The 26,976-nt window shown below is 38.5% G+C and overlaps 1 protein-coding gene across 2 annotated transcripts in view; it reads right to left on the bottom strand.

The window, feature by feature from the left end:
* The window catches only part of NCKAP5 (NCK associated protein 5), a 1,001,373-nt gene that overhangs the window by 170,790 nt on the left and 803,607 nt on the right, over positions 1–26,976 (bottom strand). For both annotated transcript variants that reach the window (XM_055108553.2, XM_055108550.2), the window contains exons 9-10: positions 25,852–25,890; positions 17,409–17,528 (exon numbers count right to left, since the gene is read on the bottom strand). In XM_055108553.2, coding sequence (XP_054964528.1) covers positions 17,409–17,528; positions 25,852–25,890 — 159 coding nt within the window. The remainder of the gene's footprint in view (positions 1–17,408; positions 17,529–25,851; positions 25,891–26,976) is intronic.

Below are 26,976 nucleotides of genomic sequence, written 5' to 3'. Positions count from 1 at the left end.
AATTTTGCTAGGGTTTCCTATGGAGCTAAGGCATAATTTATCTTTCTAAATGTTTCACAGATATATAAGTACAATGAATATACCTTATTGAAGCAATGCAGCGGTTTGTATATGGCTATTATATAAAGATTAGTGATTGTATTCTTTATATCTTTACGTTCCTATTATTTATCAGAATTGCTCAATTCTGAAAGAATCTTTGTGTTCTGAGGTCTTTTTCTATAATAGTATTGTTTTATTAAGTTCACCTTACATTTAAGTTTTTGCTTTGTATGTTTAACTGCTTTGGTTTTTGGTGTATACAATTTTATGACTTAAATTTTTATTTATGACTTGTAAATTTTTTTTATTACCCAATGTCCCTCTTCATCTGTTTAAGGCTTCTAAACTTAAATTCCACTGTATCTGTTCTAATTTCTCCACAGTTGTTTTCTTTATATTAGCATTTTTCAAGTATCTTTACTCATCCATTCATTTTTTCCTTTTTTTGTCACTGTAAGTTTTTCTTTTTTTTTTTTTAATTAAAAAACTCCTATTCTCTAACCCAATATGGCAATCTCCAATGGCTTTTGACTACTTTCTAATCCTATTTCTCTTTTTACCATACATTTTAGTGTCAAGTTGGTATACTTAATTTTATTTCTTATATCTTACTTTAGATCTCTTATTTTATATTGTTATTTCATCACTATCCTATTTAGTATTTTTACTAATTTAAGTTGCTATTCTTTCCCTTGTTAATTTAAAAGTTCTCCAGGGCTTTGGCCCTAAATAATACACATATCCCTCACACATTTTGAGAAAATGTGATACCAACTATTTCCCCTGCTGAGACATACTTTTTCCTTTATCTCTGCCTTTCCCCAATCTGGTAGGTTGTGACCTTAAGAATACTTTCATCTTCTTTCCTCTTCCTCCTTTCCCCTTCCAGAAATCTCTGGAACACTTTTACCCTTCTCCTCCTTCACTCCTCCCAGCTTCAGGGTTTTACTGAGGATAGTTTGGCAGTTTAGGATTTAGACTAATAGAATCTACCATGAAATTATCTGCAAAACAAAAATAAGAATATGTAATACGTTTTCTTTAAAGAGCCTATCATTATAAAGGTACATGTGTTCTCACATGTATGCATATATTTTTTCTCAATATTTATAAACTTTTCCTACCCTTGATATTATCTTGATTTGCTTTTAATTTAAATAATACTTTTTAACTGTGTAAGTAACATCTGAATAAATTCTTACTGTAAAGAATTCAAATAAGAATTCTACAAGAAAGATAAACTCTTACTTGGCCACCCCTCATCCTATTCCCTTCCTTAAAGATACTCCCTTAAAGCCACTGTATTAGTATGACATACATTTTTTCCAGACTATTTTCCATGTGCTTACGTATACAGGTATATTTATAAATTATTCATTGTTTTGCTTTTCTGTGTGAGCGTGTATTTACTATAAATTGTATCACGTAACCTGTATTGCTTTGCAACTTTACTTTTTCACTTAATATATTTTTAAGATATGTTTCTAGGTCATGAAATATGGTTTAACTTGATACTTTTAAACTTCTAACTTGATAATACTGGATAGCACGGATATAGCATAGGTTTTTTGATGGCCATTTAGGTTGTTTCTATTAATTTGCTACTTGAAAACAGTGCACAGTGTCTCACATGTCACCCTCTGCACATAAATGACGGTTTCTGTAAATATGGATATGTGGAATTGCTAAGTCAAAGAGTAGATGCTTTTACTACTAAACTGCTACCCAGGAATTGCTGTACTTATTTATAACCTTGCCAGAAACGCATGCGGTTTACATTTTCAACATTTGTGTATGAGATTGTTTTTCTCCACCTTTGAGTAGAGGGTACTTCAAAATGTATTATAAAGTCTTATATATTATCATCACACTTTTATTTATGCCAGTCTATTTGGTAAAAAAAAGGTTATCTTGTGTTTTAATATGCTAACTGGCTGGTAGTGAGGTGAGTGTCTTTCACAAGTTCATCAGCTATTTGTGTTTCCTCTCCTGTTAACTGTCTATTTCTACTCTTGTCTTACTTCATTTTAACTCATAAGAAATTCTAATTCATGGAATTACATGCTTCCTGTTTCAGTCCTTTATTTGTGTGTCAAAAACCTTTTCTCCTAGTCTATTGCCTATTTTGCCTAGGTATATAGAATATTTGATCAACCAAAATTTTAAAATTTTGATTTAGTCAAACAGTCCTTTCCTGTATGACTTCTTGGTTTTATGCCTTGCTTGAGAAAATATCCAATACACTAAAATTAAAACAAAAAGTCTTCAGTGTTTTCTTCAGTATTTACATAATTTCTTGTACATTTAGGTTATTAACCCATGTAAAATTTATATTCCTTATGTGAGATAGGGCTCCAATTATTATCATTTTCAAATGAATTATCAAATGCACCACAACCATTTATGCATATTTCATCATTCCTTACTGCTACTATTATTGTAAAATAAATTCTCATATAAAAATGGGCCTTTTAGACTTCTCCTCCCTCAATCTATTTATTTCTTCTTGGTCCAAACCCATACTGTTCTAATAGCTACAACTTTATAGAATATTTTGAAGTACCACAGGGTAATTTTTCCACCCCATACTTCTGTGTAGTTCTTTATTTTCAACGCTTACTTGGCTACTGGAGAACATTTCTAACTTCCCAGGTGTATTTTATAATCAGCTTGACAAGTCCGATAAAAAATTGTGTTGTATTTTGATTGAAAATGCATTTAATTTTAGATTGGCTCTGGGGAATTAACATTTCTATAACATTGACTTTTCTCATCTCGTGGAGATATATTTCCACTTATTCATTTCTTCCATTCTTTTCTTATTATGTTTTCCTGTTTCATTCATTTAGATCTTACATATTTCTTATTAGGTTTATTGCTATGTAGTTCATATTTTTTATTTATATTATGAATGAAATCTTTTCTCAATTACATTTTCCAATTGGTTGTTACTGATATATAAGAAATATATCGGCTCTTGTGTGTTTTTCTAATATCAGTGTACCTTGGTGAACTTACTAGCTTTCAAATTTTCAGAAATTCTTCACGGTTTCTTTCTTGCTGATGAAAACCTTCTTATTCATCAGTAATAAGTATTTAGTTTGATATAATGAATTTAGAGGTAAAGTTTCAGAACTGGGATATAAATCTAGGTGAACAGTATAACTTCCTTTCTTCATATTATTTCATGGTGACTCTTTTTTTTTTTTTTTGAGATACAGTCTCACTCTGTCACCTTGGCATGATTTCGGCTCATTGCAGCCTCCGTCTCCTGGGTTCAAACGATTCTTGTGCCTCAGCCTCCCGAGTAGCTGGGGTCACAGGCATGACCCACCACGCCAGGCTAATTTTTGTAGTTTTAGTAGAGATGGGGTCTCGCGATGTTGGCCAGGTTGGTCTCAAACTCCTAACCTCAGGTGATCCACCTGCCTCGGCCTCCCAAAGTGCTGGCATTACAGGCGTGACCCACTATGCCTGGCCTTTCATGGTGACTTTTAACATTCAGTGACTTCTTCCTCCATCCCTCCATCCATTATCCTTTTTCCTCAGCACAAATCAAGCTATAATAGAAAAAAGGATCCCTGGTTCTTGCCAAATCCTTCATTTTACCTACTGAGACCTAAAGAATTTAAATGACTTGTTTAAAGTCACACAACTTAGCACTCAGAAAGTGGCAGAATTGGATTAGCTTCAGGAATGGCTATTAGAGTCTCTAACATGTAAGCAGAAATAACAGTGGCTTAACTAAGGCTCTTTTATAAATTGCATATGCTTGTATACACTACCCATTTTATTATTCCAGAGAATGATTTGTGTATTTCATTAATTAAGTAAATTCAATTATAAATTAAATATTCGTGTATTTTATGAATGTGAATGAAATAGGCACATTTTCATGCCATGCAAATATTGTATGCTTTCAACTGTATACTTTTAAAAAGTAGGAAATGGGCCATATTTATATTATAAAAATCTACAAGCACATACAAAGTGGCTAAAGGAAATTATCAAAATACTTCAGACTATAGGGCAATGAAAAGTAAACCCCAAAAGTGCATTCAGCATTGTGACAGATTAAAGAGATGTGGGAAATATGGGGTAAAATAATGATAAAGGAATAATATAATTAAATAGTTATTATTGGTAGTGCAATACATTGTACTAAGTACCTTACATATGCTAACTCACTTAACTCTAAAATATACACACACAACAACCAAGAAGTTAGTACTGTTTTTCTCCTTTCAAAGAGGAGATAACTGAAATTTACAGAGATGAAATTACTTGGCAAGGTCATGATATTAATGATCAGCAAAGACTGAATTTGATCCCAGGTTATTTCACTCCAAAGCCCTTGTTCTGCCTTTTCTATATATATTGTTTTCCTTAGAATCTAACTAGACAGATATACACATATCATCACTTTTGGCAATGCTGCATTAGTACGCCAAATCCCAGGATAATATTTTTAAGTATTAACTGAGCCACAAATGAATCTACTGCCAAAAAGCTGGCCATGTAACTTACTGAACATTTTCCGTGAACACCTTCAAGGACATATATCATCACCAGTCAAAAAATCAAAAGTCATTGTGGAAGAACTCCTGATACAAGCAGCTACATGGCTGATATCAAACATATGTGAAGCAAAATGAGCCAGATACAAAAGAGTATATCTTACATGATTTTGTTTAAACTCTTGAAAAGATAAAGCTAACCCATGGTGACAGAAAGCAGATCTGTGGTTGCCTGGGGCTGAGGACTGAGAAGGATTGATTGGGAAGAGAAATTAGAGAATCCTTTTGGGGTGGATAAAGGAGGATGTAAATATTCTTCAGAAACAGGTCACAACTATATGTAGAATGTGTTTAATGGTTTCTCTTAACCAGGGTAAAGACTCAGATTCATTAGGAACCTGCTTTGGAGAAGTTAATTTAATAATATGTTATGTGGATCTTCAGTGTTTCAGCAGTCTGGTCAGAGACCAGAAGCAAAATTTAGCTACTGAAATGAACAGTATGATAGCTTAGTGAACGATCAATTGTGGTAATCCACCCAGATGCAAAAAGGGTACCCAAGAACATCTCACATGTCCTGTCCTGATATAGAATTAAGTCAGCGAGTTATTTTTTTCCTTTTAGAAGGGGACATAACATTGTAATGAGAAGACAGTTTTCCATCTGAGGCATCAGCTTGCAGATTACCTCTTTCATTTCAGCTTTTCTTGTTTTTATGGCAAACTCTGCTGCAACATTAATGATAACGGCTTTTTGCACTCATATCATTATGAGATCTTTACGTTAATTCAAGGATCTCAATGCCTGTCTTGAACAATGTCAAATGTAACAATGAAATATGAGCAAGGCTTATTGGAACACATCTGTATGCATCTCTTGTCCGAAAGTGTATAATGTGTTCTATTTTGAAATTCTGATTTCTTCACAACATAAATATATCTATTATAAAATATGATTTTGAAGACATGATTCTTATCCTCTTCCATTCACTAGTTAGCTATTTGGGAGGGAAAAGCAATCATAAAAAGGAAAAGCCTGCTGTGCGTGGTGTGCATGTCTGTAGTCCCAGCTACTCAGGAAGCTGAGGCAGAAGCATCACTTGAGCCTAGGAGTTTGAGTCTGTGGTGTGGTATGATCACACCTTTGAATAGTTGCTGCACTCCAGCCTGGGCAACATAGTGAGACCTTGTCTCCAAAAGATACAATAAAATAAAACTTAAAAAGTGAACAGAAAAAGCTAAAAACAACTGTTTTTTTTAAAGATTTGCACTTTGAATTTACAAAGATGGGTATTCAGGATCTGTCATACTTGGTAAAGATTTAAAAACAGGCCTGAAGCAAAGAAACAATATGAAATAGAAAGTGTCCAATGCAATGTGAATGAATAAAGGGTAAAAGGGCAGTTATGATGCAGATGATCATCGTGGATTAAATTTTAATTCGGGATTAATTTTGTAATTAAGGGATTAATTTCTTAATTAATAGGCTTCGCAGGGTCCCTGAATATCTTGAAGTTACAAGCTAATTTCTCTCTGTATATAGGGAGAAAACCTACTGTCTTTCTCAGATACTCAAAGGATTCTGTGATCCAGCCATGGCTCCCCCTCTTTTTGAAAGTTAACCACAAGATTAAATAGATAGCTTAATCCAGGGCATTTCCAACTCCTGCTTATCTCAGACACTATTCTTGCTGAAACATTCACTCTGAGTTACTTGGTTAAAAGCCGATAAGGATCTACTTAGAGCTAAATATCCCTAGAGAATCCCCAGAAATACAAATTCCCAGGAAAATCCAACAAGTCAATAATAGAAAATAGAAACTGATTTAATACAGTATATTTTTGGGCCAATATCTCATTCACTCAGACCACAGTTTCTCAGAAATCAGTGCTGAGCAAACAGATCATTTGTTGCACCTCCCTGTTCCCCTGCCACAGAGATGCAGGTCACAAATCTCACAAGACGAGAAAGGAAAGAACTTCTGCATTTGTTAGCTTCTAACATTAAGGTACTAGACATTTCAAGAATGGCCCGAGGTCACCTAGCCAACATGTGGTGCAGAGGGGACGTGAATCTCAGCCTGCGTGGATCTTAGTGGCCTTTCACTTCTCTCCTACCTCTTTGGTCCACCCGACATGCCTCCTTGGAGTTCAATGATTTAGTCAGTCCACTCCATCTGAACCATTTCCCAAAGCTGCTCGTTAGACTGAGGGCACATTTCTCATGCCAAGCTCTTTCTATTCCTTAATTCGGGTGCCTTTCCAATTTATTACCCCCATGGCGTAGTAGAAAGGGTACAATGCTGATAATCAGGACTCCTGGAATCGAGCCGCTACTCTTCTCTAAACAGACTGTGCAACCTTGCAAAAGGCAAGTATCAATCTGAGTGTCCAATAACCAGGGAGGGGGGTAGATTATATGATCTTGAAAGTTGAGATATAATAATATATGATTCTATTATTCCTTGGCATAAACATGTTTCTAGGGCAAATGATTTGATCATGTTACTAGGTTATTAGATCCATGTCCTTATTCAGGGAAATATCTATTATGCCCACAACAGTGTTGTCTATAACTCTGATTATTTGGACACCACCCAAATGTATTGAATTTGATTTTTCCAAGGTGTAGCACATTGTCAAGTCCAAACAGACCATTAAATGTCTTTTAATTGGCTGACTCATTGAATGCCACTGCAATATCCTTTCCTTATGTAGGCCTGGGAAAAGTCATGAAGTGACATTTGGAAGTGAGGGCCTAAGCGGGCAGTGGGTAATTTAAGGCAGGAAGCTTTGGACCGGAGAGAAGCCTGGCTAAGAAGAAGCCGCAGCCTCTAGGGGCTCATCTCCCTGTTTGTAAAACAGCACTAATACCCTGGGCCTACTGTAAAGATGCAGTGAGATGCCTTCTGCTTGCTAAAAAGGTATAGAACAATCTCAAAGCTTTATCAATGTAACTACAAGGTATCTGTTTGGGAAATGGCATATTTGACCACACTGGCCTTCAGCCAACCCAGTTTCATAGAAACACTTTGCTACCTTAGTACAGCACATGTTAACCTGCTAGAACTGCAGGGGCTACTTCTCCTAATGAGACACTCTTGCAAAGATTCTCAGGCTCCTTTTAATTATGTTATTTTACAGGAACTCTGCTGATCCTTCTGCTTTCCTACTTCTGAGGTAGGAAAGGGCAGAGATTTATCAACCACAGAGTATGGCTGGAGGCAGTGGTGACATGTTTGTGTGGCCTTTCTCAGGTCACCAGTGAGTCACAGTGGCATTGGCTTCCTATCAGGGTCTGTGACATACAGGGCAATGCCCCTCATTCCAGTGAGCCTCCTTGCAGGTGAATGGCCTTCCAAATTTTTCAGAAAAGCATTTTTTTTCAAGCATTTTTTTTTTTTCTGTTCTTGATTTTGAGATGTTAGGCCGACAGTGATTGACAGAAACTGACCCAGGTAAGACATACAAACTGCTTTAAAGGCGGAAAAGTTTGCTAGAAAGCTATTGCATGAAGATGGTTTTATGAACAGGAGACTTGGTAACATTTCCTGGGTCTCTCAAGTTTCACAAAAGTGCACTATCATCTCACCTGTCTGGAGATTTCTATTAGGATTTTTGAAAACTTGACCTGAGCTTGTGTGTGCTTGTATATGAGGTAGTAGATGGAAGTGGGGTGTGTCTTTTTGCCTTTGAATCTGGCCCAACTGTTCTAGTGCAGCCAGGTGTAAGCTATAAACCAGTGGCATTAGGATATGAGAGTATCTTGCCCTGAGAATCTTTATCTTCATCCCCCTGATCACACTGGGGGCTACTGTGAGCCCGGTCCCAGTGTATTTCTGAGCAGCTGCAGCAGGCCAGGCACAACTGAAGGTTAACCCCGCTTGCCTCTAGGGTCTGGCCATCCCGGGCAGCACGGGGCTTCAGTGGCCTTCCTGCAGTTCTCTTCCCAAGGAGGCTCAGCCTGTTCTGGTTTTGCTAAGAGACCCTAGATGCGTCTATTTGCCTCGTTGGTATCTACTCTCCCCTCCCTTCCTTGACCCATGCAGCCAAGATTTAGGACTTCAAAGACATCCTTCCTTCCTGCAGCCCGACAGGTTAAAGATTTGTTCCCAAGTCTCCTGAAGAGCTGCGTCAGATTGCAAATCACTGGCCAGTTCCAGAAAGCTGCTCCCAAGTGTTTCAGGGCAGCTCTTAGACCAGTGCACCCTCGTGGTAAGAGAGGTGACAGAACAAAGCCAGAATTGCTTTTCATTTCTGGAAACACTAGTCTTTCATGTCAGAGTTTAGGTTACTTAATCTTTTCGTGCCGGGAATAAGATTTCCCTAGTGTGACATCTGCTGATAGCAATGGACAGTCCATGATTTCCAGTGCCAAGAAATTAATACTCGAATCTGCATAATCAAATCCCCAGGTAAGCATCACCATTCCTTTCTCAGTACTTTCTGTCCCTTGCATTTCCAAATCCTTCTATTTATCCAAAACTCAGAATGAAAATGTAGTGCTTAATAACAATTTTTACTAGGGGAGTTTTTAGGTTACTATGATAGACATTTACTGCACGAAATTTACTAAATTCAGGATAATCAGGTTTTCTTATGTGTTTGAAATATGATAAAAATATATATCGCCTGAATGTTTCATGCTACAAGGTGCATTTTGTGAATTTACACTTCAATCACTTAGTCTACTGCAATATAATGTTGATTTATGTTCAGGGTTTGAACCTCTATTCAATGTTGAAATCCTTAAAACAAACTTTAGACACAGAGGGCTCTTCACTTTTCCATTAGACTTCTTAATTCAGTATAACTATATCCTTCTTCAGTTAAAAAGCTAGAAAGAAGTGTTGTTGAAGGTCACGGTGACAGAAATTTCAGCCAGCATGACACTCCTGGAGGTTATTGTTTTCCTACAGAGCTGGATGAGTTAATCTGGTATTGTTGCAAGAGGTTGGGAAGGCCAAACAAGGCCGAATCAGGGTAAGACAATTTTATAATCTTACAGCTATAATTAAATCCAGGACCTGGGATCAATGTAAATATAAATCCCAGTATTAGTCCTGAATTTAGTTCACAAATTGCTTTTTGGAAACTGTTACCCTAGCAAACTCCTATTTATTCTTCAAAGTCAAGGTTAGCTGTGACCACACCCTAGAAGGCTTTCCTGACACTCAGAATAGTGTTTGTCACTTTTTCCTCTGAGGACCTTGGATGGTATATGTTTCTGTTGCATTTACTACTCTACTGCACAACTGTTTGTTTATATTATCTATCTCCTTATTAAATGATGACCTTTTTAAGTCTGAAACTGTGTCTAAACTATCTCTGTGTCCTCAGGAGCTAGTACACTACCAAGGACATAGTGCTCAATGAATTTTTGTTGAAATAATGAATAAAGCAATATATTCTGGCTGTCCCATGAATACGATTGTGCAGCATAGTGCCCAGGTGTTCTGAGCACATGCACCAAGTTTTAAATTAAACTGCCACCACTTTCAGGGCAGAGAAAGAAAAGCAGGTTGCAGGCCAATTCTGGTCCACGGTTGCCTTATTGGGTTTCCTCAGTGTCATTAAATAGCTGAACTAGGTGTTAGCCAACATTTAAAATTTGACAGACTACATGCAAAAGTCTGCATTTCTAGCTTCTTAAAATTTTCAAAGCTATGGCGACATCTAACTAGCATTTCCATGGGGCCAAACTGGCTGGGGCTGGCTGCAGGGCACACAACTTCCTTTCCTGCTTCCTTCACCTGGCTTAGCTCCTTAAGGCATCTGATCTCCGAGCATGAGAGTTTTCATTGTTTTGGTGAGAGGATGGTTTATGTAAAGCCAGCCACATAGTAATACAGATTGACACATATGATGGGAAGTCAGCCATGTGCTCTTGAAAGCAATTAATACCTATTAATATAATTAATACATATATCTAATTTTAGGAGGATATGAAGAATAGAAATTTAGGTGCCTTCCATTAAGTTACTTAAAATTTAAGAGGGAGTAGAATGGGGAGATAAAAACCCATGAAACAATATGGAAACATCAGTCCCCCTGACCAAAGGCACATTCATATAATACAATCTCTACAGCTTATGGAGCCAACAATTCCAAGACAGAACCTATGTCTGCAGTCTCACTGGCCACAGGAAGAAATAAAACAAAACAAATAACAACAAAACACCTGAAACTCATTTAAAAGGAGAGATAATTTCCCCTAATTATCCTGACCCATCTAAACATAATATTTCAAAGCTTGCCTTCTTCACTTTAAATACACAGCACCCTAAGCACTGCTCTCACTCCCTTCTGCTCTTCCCTCCCTTGGAGCCACTTCATTTGTGAAACCACCTCCCTGTACCTCTGTTACAAGCATTTCCATTTGCCTGGTTTCACGTAATCCTTAGTTCACTCAGCATTTATTGAGGCTCACGTGTATTCCAGTTGTGTACTAGGAGGATTCAAAGGTCAAAACAAGGTTTTTGTCCCTAAGAAAATAAAGGCCAAATCAAGCAAGAAAAGAGTAGGAATCCTACCTTGATTTCCTTATAACAGACCACATACACCTTCCGTGATAATGCTGACTATAAGCTGATGGGAACACAACATTTAGTCATGATGCATGGACTGGTAAGCTCTGGGTCTTGTTCAAAGAAAAAAACACACCCCTCAATTGCTTTGGGAATGAAGAGCAAAGGTATGCACAAAGAATTGTAGCATACTTACAAAGTAACATATCAATGCTGCCAGGACTTAGTGAGCAAGGTGTGAGTAGGAGATTGAGTGGGGCAGGGAGTTGTGATCTTATTCCAGGAGTACCTCCAAAGCATATGAATTTAGAAACCAGACTGTGAGGAAGAGAATTTCTCATGCCTTTGCACAGTGTATTCTTTCTGGATGGCATTTATACTTTCTCTTGTCCACCTGGAGTCACATGGAGGCATGGCTTCCTCTGCTGGGCCTTCCCCAGGGCCCTCTGCAAGCGGAGCTAGGATTCCACTTGCCCCACGCCTGTCTCTGCTCAGCTGCTATAGCTTCCCACATGCCTTTTAGAACATCATTTCCCTTTCAGGCTTAATTGTAGACCACAGGCCCTTGAGCAAATGCATTTTGCCATGGACTCCTCAGCACTGACATTACTTTGGGTGCTCCCAATTTGGTAATCGAATGAAGAGGAGTGGCAGGGGTGGGGTGGGCAGGAGTAGAGTAGCATTTTGAACAGAAAAATGACACACAAAGTGGAACAGTTGAAGGAAAACCTATGTCATGCTCTGTGGAGTGAAAGTATTTCTGCTTGGCTGAAGTAAAGAATTTGTGTCAGGAAAAAAAGAAAAATGAGGCTGTTGAAGTGTGAAGCAAGTCTATAGAGGGTCTTGGGCATATTATGAAGAGGGAAAAATCACATCTTGCCATAACCCTGATGATTCTTTCTTGTCTTTTGTATAGCTCTTACTTGATCCCAAACCAACCTCACGTGTTACATCTCATCATCGAAAGCCTTGCTCTGCAGGAACTGTGTGATTTTTCAAAGCGTCCCTTACCTCTCAAAGGGGCCACTTTCTGCACGTCTAACAGGTTAATATCCTTTCCAGTGCTTAGTGCATGAGACAGAATACCTGCTGCACATTCTCCATATGTTTTCATGTGGCCAGTGCCCATAATGAAACCACCAATGTCCTGTAACCATGCAGGATGACAGGTTCACCACCAGTGGATACTCTGCCATCTGAGCCCTGGTATTACTCAGCATCCCTGAAGCATCACTGGCTGCTCCTCCTGTCACCCTGTGGGTGTTTCTAAATTAGATATCAGGTTTGTAGGGCAGGACTGGAGGCGCCTCCATGGCTGGTCCACACAAACAGCCGAGGGGCAGAGTTCATCCATTCCAGAAACTCATAAGGTGAACTTATATCCCAACAGCGTGGGAAGCCAGGTAGATGCTTCAAACTTGTGTGGATGTTCTTGCCTCTTCTCCCAACTCCTTCTTAGTTTGTGTCTCAAGAGAGGCCAGAATCGATCAGAATGAAAAGCTTCCATCACAAAAACTCAAGAACCACAGTTCCATTCTTTACCTTCTTCTTTACTCACTCACCTACCCCTCCCTTATTGCTCTCACCACAGGCTACCTGCTTAACTAGTCTTTTTTCTTTTCATCTTTTTGTCTCACTTCAACTACATATATGTGAAAGCACCCCAAAGGCAGATGTTTTGAAAAAGCAAAATACATACATTTAAAAGTGTATAATGGTTGGGTGCAATGGCTCATGACTGTAATCCCAGCACTTTAGGGGGCTGAGGCAGGTGGATCACAAGGTCAGGAGATCAAGACCATCCTGGCTAATACAGTGAAACCCCATCTCTACTAAAAATACAAAAAATTAGCCAGGCATGGTGGCGGGCGCCTGTAGTCCCAGCTACTCGGGAGGCTGAGGCAGGAGAATGGCGTGAACCCGGGAGGCAAAGCTTGCATGGACCACTGATACTACATGAACTCCAGTATGGGGAAAGTTCACTGAGGACTGCTGAGGCCCTGGCTGGCCCCTTGCTGGGACAGCTGTTTCTTATATGTTATTTTCCTTTATTTCACAGCTGGATCTCACAGTGGGATGCTTGGCTTGTGGACAGGTGGAAAGGAAAGTGTGCAGTGTCTTGCCAGATCAGACTCATGGATAGATTTACACTGAAAATAAAGACTAAGAGAAAAAAAGAGAGGAACAAGTAGAATGTAAAAGCCCTCTCATCTTACTGGAAATAATGGTATAAAACACTAGCAAAAACAAAAAGTCCGCATTCTAAGAAGTAACAGCAAATTTTTGCACCTTGGTTCTAAGCTGTCAGATCCTCCACTGTTGATGTGAATCATCTACCCTATAAAATTCTTTTCTTCCTAACTTGGCCTAAGGATATCAGTAGTAGGACTTTTTGAAATATCAGATGAAAAAGAAAAGAAAACATTGTCTTAATCTAAGAATACGAGAATAATGTCCTATCAGGATAATGGTTACACAGGTATCCCAAACAAGTAAAAGACAGAACACATAGGAAGGGGAAAATCTTAGATGCTGCATTTCAGAAATGTGTAAAGATGGTAGGCTCCTTATTGGGATTGTACTGCAGAAGCCCTCTGATCTGACTCAATCCTAGGTGAGCCAGTTAATTCAAATGTCACCTAGAATAGGGAATCAGAAAATTTGTCCTCTTACTCATTTATGTTCCACGCAGAGGGAGCACCAATTGGAGGCAAAAGGGGGGACTTAATTTCAAAAGATTTTCAGGTTTAAATCCTTGGTCTGTCAAATACCTGCTACAGGACTTAGCCTGTCTATGCCAAAGTATCCCCATTGGTAAAACGGGTGCAATGATAGGTCCTACCCCATGGGACTGTGATAAAGATGAAATTGGTGAGTGCTGTAAAGTTTGTAGAATAGAGTCTGACACATGGTAAGCACTATTATGTATTTGGTAAGTGACATTTTTGGTAGGGCCAAGGCTGCTTCTTTGCTTAGAGATCTTTTTGTTGGAATCTTCCATTATCTTTTTTTTTTAATTTGGCATCAACACACACTTTATACATTGTCTATGATTCCTAATTTTTGTTTTCCTTAACAATGGTACAGGAACTTAAAGGCATTTGAGGAGCAGTTTGCATGCAGAATTGTTCCACATTTAATACAATTTCTGGTCTCCCACAATTTATTTTTATAGTTAGACAACTATATTTAATGTGATCACAAATACTACTTTAGCAGACCTACTAAGTTACAAAAATAACTCATTCTTGGCAAGTATTCAGCTCAACTGGTAAGACAAATAAGTGTACATGGTAGGGAGCTCTTTACTAGCTGCCAACATTCATTAAGTTGAGGGCATTGTTCAGTGTGATTTGAAAGAGGGAATGCTGAGCATCAGTGAATCCGGACAAGTAGGTTCAAATGAGCTTAGTTAAGAGATTCCAGTCTCTGTAAGAACATTACTTTTGGATTTTGTTTGCTATCCTGCCATCTCAATTCCTTGGAATTTAGTTCCAATGTTGATTTTAATATGGAGGGGGGTCTTGTTAATCTGATTTATTGCCACCCATAGTCCCAGAGATATCATTCTAGAAAATGAAATCAATAGAGAAGTTTGTTGTCAATCTTAAGATTTTAATTTCAGCTTAGGCCTTTCTTATTTCCATCATGGACCTGGCTCCCTTTGTAAGTTTACCAGAATCTGTCAACTAATCCTCAGAGCACTCCCTTTCTGTTTCTCCCACATAAGAATTTGCTAAATGATATCCATATAACCTCTTATTCTGTATTTTTAAGGGACAAAGAATTGGCTGTTTCTTATAAGTTATTTTCCTTTATACTATTTATAATTTGTCTACCTAAATCACAATGTGGTCATAACTCTTCTTTCCGTATTTCTTTTCAGGTAGCAACTTTGGAATATAGAGAATCATTAGGCTGTATTCAACAAATAATAACTAATGCAGCCTTCTAAGAAGTGCAAAAAACTACTTAGAAATCCGCTATAATGAATCCAAAGACCATGGGCAGCAGCTATAGGGTCAATAATATTTGGAACCAGGGACACACTGGTGGATTTGCTGCCCCCACCCACCACATCCCCAGACATACTGGGCTGGAACACATGACTGTGTAGTGCCTCAACATTCATGTAAGACAGGAAAACTTCAAAAGAGGTGGGAGCACAAACCTCTCTTAAGTTTATGCAAAATAACTCTCCAGAACAATGAATTATTATTTGTTCATTATTCCACTCAACGCATAATGACTGAGCATCCATAGGTGTAAAGCAAGTTTGGAATGATTGTATTTTAGCTCCATTGTATATATTTTGTTTCTCAAACCCTAAAGTACTATCAGAAAATGAAAAGCCATGAGTGAAATAATTAACACACCATCTGAAAAGCCAGTCATGTCCTCTGTCTTGGATTATGAGCTCCAAGATGTTAAGAGGGCAGGTATCACACTTTATATCATTATTCTTCACAGAACTATTAACAGCCCATCTTTTATAAATATTATTTAAATTAGAATGGCTCCTGGAGGGAGTACTATTTGGGGAGAAATATGAAGTGTGTTGGCTGAAAACACCTAATGAATAAACACTGATGTCTATTGTTAGCATACACATCATCCCCTGATCTCTGAGTATGAATTTAAGAAATTTGTGACAGCCAATGAAAATGCTTATACACCCACAGCACGTGTGTTTACCATGCAAATAAATGATCACAATTCATAAACAGGGACTCTAGAGTCTTAAACACTACTTCAGAAAGGCCTCAAGTTACAACAGGCAGAACAGAAAAAAAATCAGGAACATGCAACAGCTTTTAAAAGTAATTCTAATATTGAATCTTGATGATGAGATTGCAAAAGAAACACAATTTTTTATAAATGCAAGATCCCCTATGACAAATATTTATGGTGGTCAGGAACAGAAAACAGAATAGAGATAGATGACTTCGTTCCCACCCCACACAATTTTTGAGTCATAAATTATGAATTATGTTCAAACATATAAGGAAGAGAGGAAATTAATTTAGGAGATGAGATCTATTTTATAATTCAGAGAGCTGTTTTATTTTAATTTGGGGGGCAAATTACATTTTGATGTTCAGCTTACCAAACATCTTTCTTTCTCTGAAATGAATTACAATTTCCCGTTATTTCTCTGAGGAGTCCTAAGATTGTTATTCCAAAATTCAGAGGGTAAATTAGCAACACAGTCTGGATCATTTGGAAAAATACCGTCCAGCAGAGCTTTCCACAATGATGGTAATGTTGTCCACGTGTGCTGTCTACTAAGGTAGTCCCTGGCCACATGTGGCTTTTGATGACTGGAAATGTGGCTAGTTGGACATAGAAACTTAATTTTAATTTAATTTAAATTTTTAAAATTAAAATTTAAATAGCCCTACATGGCTAGTGGTTATAGTGCTGGACAGTATCATCCAGATGACCACAGGATGGACAAGGACCTTCCTCTCAGCCAATTAGACCACGCAGTGGTGGGCCGCCCTTTGCACATTGCACACTGCCCCTGTGAAACCTCGATGCAGTCTTTGACAGCTTAGCCTCAGAAGGGCTTGGGGGCAAAGCTCATGGGAGCTTGTTTAAGCAAATATACACATTAATAGGATCACAAAGATCGGAAACAGCAAAGGTCAGCCCTGCAGACCCCTCTCCCCATTCATATGTTTCCCTGCAGTGGGACATATTCTCTAGTGCTTTGTCAGGAACAGCTTCAAATCGACTCAAATGGCTTGACTTTCCACAGCTTTCCATGTTATGAAGGCAAGTAAAAAAAAATAGTTCAGTGAGAGCACTTAGAAAAAGACAACCTGTAAAAATACTGAGATAGAAACAGGAGGCGTTCTGTTATAAGAAGGAACTCTGCATAGAGAGAGATATAAAAGAAAAACAAACCCCACATGTACTTTTGATCATAAAGACTTTGAAATAAAAAAAATGTGCTTTGGCACTACATAAAATTCTTCCTTGATTATCACAGTATGCAAGATTACTAATGCTGGTCCCCAAAGCAATCAATTATTTCCTAACTCCTTTCCACGGTTCCATTTAGTTTACTGCAGAACATCTTCTGATTGTCCCTTTTGCCTGTTTATTATTTGTTAGTGCATTTCCTTATCTGCATGTAGCTTTAAAAAGTCAAGAACTTCAGACACCTTCAAATTTAATGACATAACTTGAGAAAGGAAAGAATGGGGATTCTGATGCAATATGCCTTGCTCACGAAGATGTTGCTAACTTCCGAACTTAAGTAACTTCCTGTCAATAGCATTTCAGTAGCAAAGATTGTTTTCCAGATAAACACATACCTGGAGGAGCAGATCAGAAGTGGGTCTGACTCGCTGTTGGAATAGGATGCTTAGTGTTCGATTCTGCTGTTCCAAATCAAACACTCTTGTTTTCAACTTCACACATTCCTCTCTTAGATCCTACAACAAACACATCGAAGGAGGAAAAAGTCCATAACTGAAAGATGTCTTTGCATATTATAACCATATTTTATATGTCTCAGATCATTAGTAAAAAACGGTATTTTTATTCTTCAAAGCCCCCAGAAGTAAATCACATACAACGTTTTCTTCCACAGACCATTGTCTGATAGAATTATTACGTGCAAAGAAGACCAATTTTTTTTAAAAAGCACCTTGAAATCAGAAGTGCATTAATCTAGCATGCTATTTTTGAAGACAGTAAATCTTAGCGATATGAAGTCAATTTAAGTTTCCGCCTATATATTTTGCCTTTTCATTGTCTTTATAAAAGCAATCACAGAGCACAAACCACAAGGACAACAACAGTGTTTCTGCAGTGAATAGAGATTTGATGAGCTAAAGAAACTATCATTTCTGATGGAGTTTTTCATTGTCATTTGTGAAAACAAGTTGAAATTCTCGGTGATGGGGCTAATAGAGTCAGTGATGCATTTAGCAGGAGAGAAATAGCTCCGAAGAGATGGCTTTTAAAAGGCCACTTGCCACTTGCCCATCCTCTGAACTCGTGGATTTCCATACCTTCTGGGGCTTTCTGGTCTCAGTGCTGGGTAAGAAGCACACTTAGCCCATTCTGGCATCTGTTTGGAGCAGCTCTTTTGAATAGTTCAAACACCACAGAGACCTTTTCCCCAGCTCATGGAGGAAGCTGATGTACTAGAACTGCCTTCCAAACTGACTGCAATAAAGGAACTTGCGGTACTTAAATATCTATGCCCTTTTTGATGGAATTCAAGGCAGACGCAGTAGAATAAAACCCAAATTCAAGGTTCTTCAAAAGCTGACCCTTTTCTGCATTTCAAACTATCTTTCACTACTTCCTGATGTTAATAAAAAAAAAAATGTCTTCTGTTCTCACCAAGCAGAGAACAAAGGTCTGGCATGTTGTTCTCTAAAGGTCTACGCATTCCTTCTACCTTCTTCTCTTTTCCTTTCACTGCCACTTTTCCTTCTTATCCACCTTCTTCTTTCAGCCCATATTTGGCTCTTTGATTGAAGTACAGTTCAAACTTTGTCACCTCTCTGACCTTTTACCTGGCATCTCTCAATACCTGCTCCATTTTCTGAACTCCCATCAGCCCTCAATGCCTCCTTTGTGACAGTTAGCATATATTACTCTGTATTCATTTTATCGTTTGGGCTCTAGACTTGTCAATTACACGACACATTTTTCACCAGACAAGCTCAAGAAGATACTGAAATAACCACACCAGCATATTGCTCTTACATTGTTTTTATTCCATCACCTAGCACAATGCCACACATAGTAGGAGCTTAATAAGTGCTCACAATTATTTTGCTAAAGGGGATGATGATGACAAATTCTGTTCACTAGTGATTGGCGTGATAAAGAGCGTTTAAGTTTCTCAACACTTCTACTTCAAAGATTTATGTATTCTGATGTGGGGCAGCTACCTATTGGGCTTAAGGCTCTGCAAGCAACGGAGAGCCCAAGCCACAGTTCTGATGCCTAGGGCCTAAAGAGGAGTCACAGAGTTACCTGGGCCTGCCATAACCTTGTATGAATCTAATGGTGAAGTTAGATCTCACTAGTAAAGCCTTCTCTGAGGCTTGATGAGCATGCATCATCTTATCCAGTAGCATTAATTCTATTAAAGGGGGCAAAGAAACAGGCCAAGGTATAGCCCACTACAGTTTCAACTCTCCTTGCCTTTTTTAGTTAAATGGGTAAAGCTTATGTATAGGGTGTTTTCAACTGATCGGTGCCTACAAATTGAGAGCAGAGAAAAGAAATGTCATGTTCAGAATGACATGCAAGAGTGCAAGATCCAGCAGGGCAGGATCACGAGTGCACATTTTGTACTCATGAGCACACATGCCATTTGGCAGAGGCCATTGTGAGGACCCACTCACTGCTCAAATTAAAAGGTGAAACTTCAGCCTGGCCAACATGGCAAAACCCCATCTTTACTAAAACTACAAAAATTAGGCAAGTGTGCACGCCTGTAGTCCCAGCTACTCGGGAGGCTGATGCATGAGAATCACTTGAACCCAGGAGGCAAAGATTACCGTCAGCCGAGATCGTGCCACTGCTTTCCAGCCTGGGCAACAAAGTCTCAAAAAAACCCAGTCTCAAAAAAAAAAAAAAAAAAAAAGGTGAAACTTGCTTTATTTTTATTTATTTTATTTTATTTTATTTTGAGACAGAGTTTCACTCTTGTTGTCCAGGCTGGAGTGCAGTGGCGCGATCTTGGCCCACTGCAACCTCCGCCTCCCGGGTTCAGGTGATTCTTCTACCTCAGCCTCCTGAGTAGCTGAGACTACAGGCATGTGCCACCACGCCTGGCTAATTTTTGTATTTTTAGTAGAGACAGGGTTTCACCATATTGGCCAGGCTGGTCTCGAACTCCTGATCTCGTGATCCACCCACCTCGGCCTCCCAAAGTGCTGGGATTACAGGCATGAACCACCATGCCCGGCAAAACTTGCTTTCTTTATTTAGAATTCAACTTCTGTCTGTGTCTCACGCTGATTTTTGTTCTTAGCATGTATATAACACTCTCTGCTCCCAAACACTAATTGTTTTTAGTACTGCTAATTAAGCAGTTAATAAGACTTGACTGTGAGGCAGATAAATATTAATAGTACCTATTGGACGGGAAAACACAATCGTCCTCATTTGCAACGTAGAGATATAGAAATGGAAGCATACAGTGTGGATATGCAAGTAAAAGGGGACCTGAAAGCAATAGCAACCACGATTTTTAGCAGCAAAACTGAGAATAACTTGAAAGAGTTCTTCAGATGGGTTAAAAAAAAAAAAAGAAAAGAAAAGAAAAAGAAAGAATGAAAGAAAAAAATCAATATACTTTATAGAGAGTCTTTACACAAGTGCCCAAATTTCAAAGGCCATTAGTATTACTTAAGGTATGGTAAAAGTTCATTAGTGGGAACACAATTTATCGACCCTGAGAACTCTCTGTTCATCACTATTGGCACATCCAGCTCAGCACACAGCAGCAGGAAAGACAGAGGCTTTAGGGATGTGACACTGATCTGATGGCCATTGACAAACAGAAATGAGCTGCTCTGAAAATCTGTAGATAGGAAAGAATCGCTTGAGTTGTTTTTAATATTCTTATTTTCTTCAGACAAGCTGTGGATCACCAGTAACTGATGCCAGAGAGTTGCCTTCCCAAGAAACTGTAAACAAAAACACTCATGTGCCCATGTACACACTCATAAACACAATCAGAATGGATATATATAAACAACTGTTTTGCTAACCACTATTGTAGTATCTGGGTGGAGGGGGCAGCTGGCTGTCTTAGCTTCCTCTGTGCTCCCATCAGGAGCACCTTGACATAAAGGAATGCATGACTGCATGATACATTTAGGCTGGATGCAAGAGCAGCTACTCTGACCCTGCCAGTTCAGAGGCAAGACCCAGAACAGCCTCCCCAAGGAAGGCTTTAGAAACAAAAGAACTCTCCTCTGGGTAGGTGCCATAGTCTGGTATCATGGCTCAAGGGAGAGGCTGTACCATGTATCCTCTCTCATAATCCTTCTTTTTCTTCTATGACTTCCTGGCATGTATCAGGCCTCAAGAAATAACCTCACTGAAAATATAAGGTTGTGTCTTCAGATAAGAAAATGGGGACATAACATAAATATTTATCATGGAGGAATAATGCCAAAGATTTGACTACATTTCATATCATGAAAAAAAAAAGTACAGTGGTGTTTGGGTTCAAGAAAATACTCAGACCTGTTTTCCTTGCACTATTCATGTTACTATCAATTGGAAACAGAGACTTAAGAGATTACAGCTGAGCAATGTGATACACTGGTCTAATGGGCTCCTGTGCATCTTAATGATCCCAAACCATAATTTCCCTGGAGGATCCACACACTGTAATCCTGATAAATTCCCCCTGTGCTTGGGCTAAAGATGATTCTGGACTCACTGCTATACAGTACCTATAGGAGTACAGTTACTTTATGTATTGAAGAGTAAAACTGTTATCAGCTCTAGGCTGAAGTACATTTTTTAAAATGCTGATTGCTTAGAAGCAGGACATACACTAACATGATCGCTGGAGTGTCATTGAAAACTATTTAAATCTGATTTTACCATGTAAAAATGACATGATAGTGGCATACCTATTTCAGAGGCAGTGTCTATCATGGGAATACACGGAATTGGGGCTTAGAGGGCCTGGGCTCTAGTCTTCATTGTCCACAGGGCCTTGAAGTGATTGCTTCTGATTAGCTCTCAGTTTCCTCATCTGTAAACCAAGGCACTGCACAAAATTGGGCTTCTGTTCAAAACACTGTATCTCTCACTAGCTTCATGGGATGTCTTTTCGAGTGCTGCTTTGTTCCCTCCCTGAAGCCTAATGGCCACCAAAACCACCAGCCTCTTTTGTCACACCCCTTCTTGGTGGTTTTCATGGATACATCCTTATCTCTACCCCAAATGCTAAGACTTTTGTAACATGAAAAGCCACTTCTGGAAAAGGCTGGTCACATCTCAGACTGATCCAGGGCTTCAACATCGAATACTAAAAGGCAAGACAGGTGACATAAAAGTCTGACTGAACCGGGATACTGCACAGGAAGTAGTGAGTCCTGTGGCAAAACACATACTGCAAGTCTCCACCCTAAAAGCCTTCGGATTAAACCACTTTTAATAAGGGCAATGGCTAAACAATTCATGTAACTACAGTCACTTGAGCCCATTACCAAAGCGAGTTGACAATCTCAGGATTAAATACTCACCAAGGCTCCTGGAAATTGGGGAATTTGGGAGTTAAAAATAAGATTGATTTTGAGAAAGCTTGACCCCAAATATATAGAGTCAGTTTTATCCACAGCTATCAAACTCTAAATGCTCTTCCTGCTACAGAAGATAAGCAATACTTCCAGAAGTTTTAGGAAGTCCTGTGGCTACCCTGCCTTTTATTTTATTCCCTGTGATCATAACCAGCCGTTGGATTTCAATCCTTCTTTTGATTTTCATGGTATCTCTCTCTGTCCTATTGAACTATGGGGGAGAAAAACAAGTGACTGAATGGGATTGTGGAGGAAGAATGAGGGAGTGGGTCAGAGCGTGGGGTTTACAGTGCAACAGCCATAATTAAAGCAAGGGCTCTGCCACTGCCTGGCAGTTGAAACTATGAGCAAACTTTTTTTTAGTCCTACCTCACGGGGCTGCCTTGAGAACAAAACGACTTTGTGGATTTAAAGTGCTGCATGTGGGGTCTGAAGGCTTGTAAATGCCTGCTAAATATAAACAGCCACCTGATACCACACAGACCACTGCTAGAGAAGTGGACACAGATGGTTCAATTGCCCCTTTACAGGGGAAATAGGAATTTGGAGTTTTCTCAGGTACAAGCTATAAAATTGTTTTCTGTTTCTGCCTGAATGGCTGGATTCTACCATACCCAGCTTTATTCCATGTCGGTGAAGAAAACACATCATCGAAATATGTGTTTCCTCCAAAGAACATGCAGATAAGCCTGAGACTGTTCATATGAATGAAAATAATTGCAGAGAAAATGCCTTTCTTCCGTGTTTTGTTTAGTGGTAAACAAACAAACAAACAAAAAACAAACCCAAAACACTGAAGAACCTAGGTGAGTTACATTTTCTGCAAATGTAATTGACTTAATGAAGATAAAATATATTTCAGATAACAATATGAATTTAACCTGAATTACTGATTTCATTCGCACTTGTAGACTTGGACCCATGATTTGGAGGCATCAAAGGAAGAAAAGTTGGGTTTAATATGATCACTTTTGTATTGTTGTTCTAAAGGGGTACAGTCCATTCTCCTAAGGGAATCCACAGGTTTTTGAGATAAACTGAATTACTTGGCCAGGTACACTGAACAGAAACTGCTAAGTTCATGGAAATAATTTTTTTGTTCTATCAGTATCAGTAGACTCTGTTACTTCAGGATGCTTGTCTGGGCCAATTCATGATATGCCATGAAAAATGTATTTCTGGCTGCCCAGTGAAGAGCTGAAGCCACAGCAGATTTGCCTTTGTGTCATAACTAATGGCATATTCTAAAACTGCAGAGTAATGCTTATTATTTCACCTCAAGGATCTTCTGGTGACTTAGATAAATCACTCAAGATTTTTTTCTGTTTTGTCTTTGCTACCTACATTCCTTTTTGGAATTATTTTTCTCATCTGCATTTGGAGTACACTGTATATTTTATATTGTGCTCTTAATTAAAAAGAAATTTTAGTCTTTTTGCAGCAATTTTACAGGGCCCATAAAAACTGGAGGCACACATTTCTGCAGAACATGATTCTTTTGGAATCTCCAAAAGCCCCCAGCATCTCTTTCTGCCTCATAGTGTCCCTGAGGTATGCTATCTCACAGTAGCACGTCTTTCTGTGTCTCACTGCTTAACTGTACCAAGGTAGATTTATCTGTTTACTAGTTATTACTTGGATTTGTGTAGCTATTTTTTTTTTTGTAGCTGACCTGAAGGGTCCCATTTTCCTTTTTATCGCACCAAATGGCTTCCTTGTCTCTTTCCTGAGGCACCATTAACAAAAGCAGGCATGGGAAGTCTTTCAACAGTTGTAAACAGAGCTGCAATAGCACTCCCCTCATTCCTTAGGTTTGTAACTAAGTCAGCACAGAGTTTCAAACAGGAGAAAAACAATTGAGAAATTAAAGCCTTAGAAAAAGAAAAAGAATTCAAAAATGTTGAAGCAGCAATTATAATTTGTCCTCCAATATCTATTTCTCACCTTCTTCCAAAGTAATTTCAGCTGGGCACACACCCAGAACAAAGACCTCTTTGCCGGGTTTGTTTAGTGTGGCTGTGTGAGTAAGGTCTGTTCACAGAGATGTATGTAGTAATGTATGAGAGCTTTTGGAAGTGTCCTTTAAAAGACAGCTGCTGTATGCCCTTTATCCTCTTCATATTCCTCAGCTTTTATTCCCTTCCTGATGGCTGGAATGTGTGGATGTGATGACTGGAGCTAGCATAGTCCTTTTGGACCATGAAGTGACCTTGAAAATGGGGCCACATTCCATGAAATACAGAGATGGAAGCTAGGGACCCAAAGGACTTTATGGAGCAGAGCTACCATTCCTGTTCGGCCTACCTGTCGGTTTATATGTGAGAAAGAACTAACATTTTAGCTTATTTAAGCCACCTCATTATGGATCTCTGTTGCTCACAATGGAACCTAATTCTAACTCTACGTAAGTGTACTCAAATCTATTTATGCATGTTAGTATAAAACTGGAAGCAGTTAAAATTATTTGTAGAAGGAACTGTGACATTTTCACAGAAATAGTAGGCAAGAAAGTCTAGCAAAAGTATCACAATGCCTGTATCATAGAAATTTTAAAGAATATTTAAGTATCTCCATGAGCAGCAGTCAACCCCTAATAAAATTATTTTCAATTAAAAAAATCAAAATGGCATAAATTATTTTGCTGCCATTTATCACATCATCCTGAATATGCTGCAGGATCTAAAAGTTTCTTTTGGAGAAGTCTCTATTTCACAGATAGAAATCAAAGTAAACAAAATCTGAGGGAACTAAAATTTAGCTTCTCAGAAACTTCATAGCCAGAGATGGTAAACATTCCATAAAATTCACTGAAACGGCCAAATTTGGGCAAAATTGACCTGCATTTACTGTCTGTCCCGATAATGTGATCTGATGTTGTCTGCAGGCAGAATGGCAAGGCAGCAAACTCATAGGTATGGAAATTTCAGGCACAGTGGTTGCCATTATTTTATATGTACCACAAACTATTGCAGTAACTGTTCTACATGCTTCCTTTTGTAGGGTCACCACGGCAATCCCAGGAAGTGGGAATTGTTATTCCCACATTACAGAAGAGGAACTAGGGCTCAGGGAAATTAAATGACTTCCCTAACTCTTGCTGAATTTTAGACTTTTGTTAATGCTGTCCAAAAGAAGATACTCGTTTTACAGGAATTGGGAGAATTCACCAACTTATTGCAAGTTTGTATTTACTAAATAAAAATGGTGGGTTTGCTACTCATCTGGGTAAATGAAAATCATCTTCAAAAGGCTTTCTATTATTTTACCGAGAGTTTGGATTTTTTAATACAAATTCTATTGGTCACTGATGTTACTTCATATGCCATCTAAAACACACACGATTTTCACTAAGTGAATAAATACAGAAGTATTGCATCTATCAATCACAATTTCCTAGTTTAACAACATGAGCTCCAATATAGTCACAAAAGGGCCTTGAAAAGAACAAAGTCAGAAAGTGACCTACCTTTTGAGTAAGCAGAGCTTGAACAACTTGGTTGGCTACCTTTAAAAAATAAAGAAAAAGTTGTCATTTATAATAATGAGACTTTATATGCACCGACTCTAATTTACCAATAAGTTTCTCGCAGCTTATTGTAGCTAATTAGCTCCTCATTTCCCTCTTTCCTCTATATCCAGAGATCTGATTATTTTCATAATAAGCCTATCCTTCTAGGTAATATTTTGCTTTCTCCAAAGGTGACCTTGTTGCTAATTAAGATGGTTACACTTAAAAGATCATTCATACCTTGACTTTCACATTTCCATATTTGGAAAAATGATATCCTTTCATATACTCCAAGAAGGATAAAAAATGATATAGTGCAAAACACAGTCCTAATTATCTGTACACAGTTTCTACACTTTGCTGATTTACAATATCCTTTGCCTGTCCTTCCTATTCCTTTGCTGTCTATTTCACTGCTTAATATTACTTGCAATAGAGATAGGTTGAATGGTCTAGCATAGGGACAACTCATTGTTTCCTATGTGTCCTGCTTTCATCTTCAATGTTTTTGCTTATGTCACGCGCTTGTTGTTGCTACCTGTAATATAATCTGGTAGTTGTTTACTACAACATCCATTTTTTCCCTTCTTCCTGAGTAACAAACCCAATCTTTTGGGGCTGGGCACATTCAACTGCATTTCCCAGCCATTCTTGTAGCAAAATGTTGCCATGTGACAAAATTCTGGCCAATAAGACATAAGCAGACTATTCTCTTGGGCTTACAGGAAGTCTCAAAGAAGAAGGGGGCTCACCCTTCGTCTTCCTGACTAGAAATGGAAGTACAGTAATGGCTGGAGCTTCAGCAGCTACCCTGACAACAACAGTCACATATTAAGGATATTTGGACAGAGAAAAGGACAAGCTTGGTCCTGATGATGTTATGGAGCTGTACTGTCTATTGAACATCTGTGTGGTGGAAATAAGGTAGTCACTGTTATTTTGAGTTTCTTCCAGTGAACAACCAAATATAATTCTTAGTAATATTTTCAGGGACCTCATTTTCTTCAAGTATCAGGCAGCTTGAGACAGCAGAAGAACCTAAATCCCTCCTCAGCCCAAGGCAGTGAATCTTGATTAATCTAA

This window comes from Pan paniscus, chromosome 13, assembly GCF_029289425.2.
Source record: "Pan paniscus chromosome 13, NHGRI_mPanPan1-v2.0_pri, whole genome shotgun sequence".
Classification (NCBI taxonomy): Eukaryota; Metazoa; Chordata; class Mammalia; order Primates; family Hominidae; genus Pan; species Pan paniscus.
Note: the sequence above shows the minus strand (reverse complement) of the source record. Positions and strands in the feature narration are given on the sequence as shown.